At 36.8% G+C, this 3823-nt stretch overlaps 1 protein-coding gene across 1 annotated transcript in view; it reads left to right on the top strand.

Moving 5' to 3' along the window:
* The window catches only part of LOC122244298 (ileal sodium/bile acid cotransporter), a 16874-nt gene extending 13274 nt beyond the window's left edge, over positions 1–3600 (top strand). Inside the window, exons 4-7 of the mRNA XM_043002167.2 lie at positions 169–304; positions 1427–1508; positions 2680–2900; positions 3287–3600. Coding sequence (XP_042858101.2) covers positions 169–304; positions 1427–1508; positions 2680–2900; positions 3287–3587 — 740 coding nt within the window. The 3' untranslated portion in view covers positions 3588–3600. The remainder of the gene's footprint in view (positions 1–168; positions 305–1426; positions 1509–2679; positions 2901–3286) is intronic.
* The last annotated feature ends 223 nt before the right edge of the window (positions 3601–3823 follow it).

The following is a 3823-nucleotide window of genomic DNA, read 5'->3' as shown; positions in this document are numbered from 1 at the left end:
CCCCCCCCACACACACACACGCTATAATAATATTTTTACTACTATTACTATCAATAATACTGATGATGATGATAACAATAATGACAAATGATAACGATACAGATGAGAAAAATTATAAACAATAATGATTATCATAATGATAACAATGCTCTAATGATCTCACTGCAGGTATGATGCCCCTGTGGATGTTCACGCTGGGCCAGAAGCTCCTGAGTGACAACAACAACCTCAAAATCCCTTTCGGGAATCTGGCTGGCTCCCTCATCACGCTCACCGTGCCTGTCATCGTCGGGATCTTCATCAAGTACGTAGTGTATTAAGTTCGTGTCTTATAGTTTCGTTCTCTTTTTGTTTTAACTTGTGTGACTGAGGACCTGGAGCTCCTCTGTGATAATTACGACCTCTAAATCTCTTTCGGTGATCCGTTTAACTCGAATGTCTACCTGTCGTCATTGGGGTGTTCATTCAATGAATGGTATTTCGTGTCTTATTGTTTCGTCATTTTTGTTTGAACTTGTGTGAGCGAAGAACTGGCGCTTTTCTTGGTGATTTGTCCGACTTACTTGTCTCCCTCACCATACCTGTTATTAGTGGGATCTTCCGTAAATACGTGTTTTTCGTGTCTTATTGTTTCGTTCTCATTCTTAAAAACTTGTGTGAGCGACAATAACAACCTCCAAATCCCTCTCGGTGATTTTCTGACTCATCTGCCCACCTGTCATCAGAGAGGAATCTTCATTAATTGGTATTTTGAGCTCGAGACCTATTGTTTGGTTATCATGGTTGACAAGAATTACTCGTGTGAGGTTTTTGTTTGTTTGTTTGTTTGTCTGTCTGAACGTGATAGTGAACGATACAGCATGGTAATGGTTATGTTGATAAGCATCATGTTAGTAGTAATGACAATGACAGTATTGCTGCAATTACTGTAGTCTTATTTAGCAATGAGACAACTGCTTCGAAATCCACCAGTTTCGAACTGTTGCCTCATTTTAAGATAAATTTGATTTGTGTAGTGGGTTTTTCTGCCACACTATCAACACGGTAGTGTTTTTGCCATTCATATGTAGTGTGTGTGTGTGTGTGTGTGTGTGTGTGTGTGTGTGTGTGTGTGTGTGTGTGTGTTTGTGTGTGTGTGTGTTTGTGTGTGTGTTTGTGTGTGTGTGTGTGTTTGTGTTCGTGTGTGATAGATAGATAGAAAGAGAGAGAGAGAGAGATTTGATTTGATTTTGATATGTTTATTTATGATATATACATTGAGAGTGAGAGAGAGAGAGAGAGAGAGAGAGAGAGAGAGAGAGAGAGAGAGAGAGAGAGAGAGAGAGCGAGAGAGAGAAAGAGAGAGAGAGAGAGATTCAGTCCGCAAGATAAAATCCCTTCGCGGGTACGACATGGGGAATAAGCTTAACTCAATTCTCTTTCCCAGGCACAAGCGACCCGATTGGGCCAAAAAGGGGTCGAGGATCATAAAACCCTTTACCTTCGCCATCATTTTGTTTTTTATGACGGTAATTACATGTTTTTTCTCTAATGGTTATAAGTCCATGAGTCATTCATTTACTATTCCTTTCCGCTTCACGACGAGAAAGATTTAATTATAATAATAATTACCCTTAATGGGGCTAATACCATTGACCTCTATTCCTGTAGATATAGATAAATATAATAGATATCGTCTTGTTCGACCAATAACAACATATTAAAAAGTCCATTCATTTAAGCAAAGGAACGACTACTAAATGAAATAAAATAGTCTACCATGATATTCCAACGCAACGATTGGTTTTCTTTGACGAGAAAATCTATTTTTAGGCACAGACTGAAGTAGATACGCTCAATTGATTAACGTTGGCCAGTTATTTATATTTGTTGTGATGTTTTGAGTCATTATGATTAAATAATGAACATATTAAGAACAAGGTAATAATATCAATAGAAGAAATAGATAGCTAAATAAATATCATACCATGAATGTCATGATCATGATTACCTTCTGAAGATGGTGTTAGCAAAGAGAGCAATAACAACGATGATAATGATAACAGAATGATAATAATATTGATAATGGAGATGATTATTATGATGATTATAATAAAAACACTACTGCTAATGATGATGATGATAATGATGACAACGATGAAGATAAAAATGATAATCATGATAATAGTAATGATAATGATAATGGTAACAATAATGATAATCACAACGATGATAATATTGATAATGATAATAAATAATTACGATAAAGATATGATAAGGATAATTGTAACAGTAATAATAACAATAGCTATGATAATCATAACAATGGATTGATAACAATAATAAGGATAATAATGATGCTGATAAAATAATGATGATTATAAGAGCAAGGATAATAATGATAAGGATAGATATTGATAATGACAAAAATGAAATTAAATAATAATAGTAATAGCAATAATAATAATTATCATTACTATTTCAACAGTGATAATGATAACAATAATAACGATTATTATAAAAGTAACAATAATGACAATGACAATAATGATGATCATACAAAAGTGATAATAATGATGATGAAGATAAAACCATAAAATTCAACAATGATTGTGTTTGGTTAGTAGTGTTATTACTGTAATTGTTAGAATTAAACACAATTATTCTGACACCAAAGCCATCACCATCCCTGACTCGCAGATCGGCATTTTCAACTCGTACAAGGCATTCATGATGATGACATGGGAGATGCCAGTCGCCGGTGTCATCCTGTCCTTCTGTGGATATGCCTTCGGCGCCGTGTTCGCTATGCTGTGGTGCCTCGCGAGGGACAAGGTCATAGCCATCAGCATTGAGACGGCGTTACAGAATGCTGGCGTGGCTTTCATTCTGCTGAAGCTCTCCTTGCCAAGTCCTGACAGGTGAGTTGGGATAGGGTGTCTAGTTACTGGTTGATGGATACTGTTCATTGGCTTACTGGCGTGTCTTACCTGCTGCTACCTGGCTTTCGCGTTACCTGCTGCTACCTGGCTTTCGCGTTACCTGCTGCTACCTGGCTTTCGCGTTACCTGCTTAGATAACTGTAGCGTCCGTCCACATATTTTGTATGTCAGTTTTACTTTCTGATTTATAAGGACTTCCACGCTAGTCCGATTAATTATTGTCACGGCATCTCAACGACTCATGTAATAATGTAATCACGACGAGATAAGTGTATTTTGTTATTCTGTGAAATAAGAGGTAGCCATTTAATCATCATTTCCTCATCCCTAATAATCAGTCCTAAGAGAACCTTTAATTTCGACAGCGATTTAGCCTCCCTGCCTGTTGTGGCGACCATCATGATGACAGGGCCCCCTCTCATAATCATCTACGGCATCATATTTCTTCTACGGCGGTTCACCAACCTCCTTCCCGAGAACTGCCTGGAGAAGCCTCAAGGTTCAGAACCAGAAGATGGGAAAGAAACAGATCAGGAGAACGTCACAGTTACATTTCTCCCTGACGCTGACCAGGGGCAACGCGCGATGAGTCGGACTGAAGAGAAACTGAATCAGCATGTTATAGCTCTTGAAGGACTGACCAAAAAGAAACTGATGGAATCATAAATTGTGGACGATTTAGCTGTCTTATTCTTTCCTTTATCATTACTGATGTAAGGAGTGTCACCTTTCCATGCAGTGAAACGCACACACACACACACACAAACACACACACACACACACACACACATACATATGTATATATGTATATGTATATATNTATTATATATATATATATATATATATATATATATATATATATGTATATATATATATATATATATATATATATATATATATAT

The sequence above is a fragment of the Penaeus japonicus genome, unplaced genomic scaffold (genome assembly GCF_977035675.1).
Source record: "Penaeus japonicus unplaced genomic scaffold, GWHDUDI00000001_assembly GWHDUDI00000003, whole genome shotgun sequence".
NCBI lineage: Eukaryota > Metazoa > Arthropoda > Malacostraca > Decapoda > Penaeidae > Penaeus > Penaeus japonicus.
This window is presented reverse-complemented; position numbering and strand designations above follow the sequence as displayed.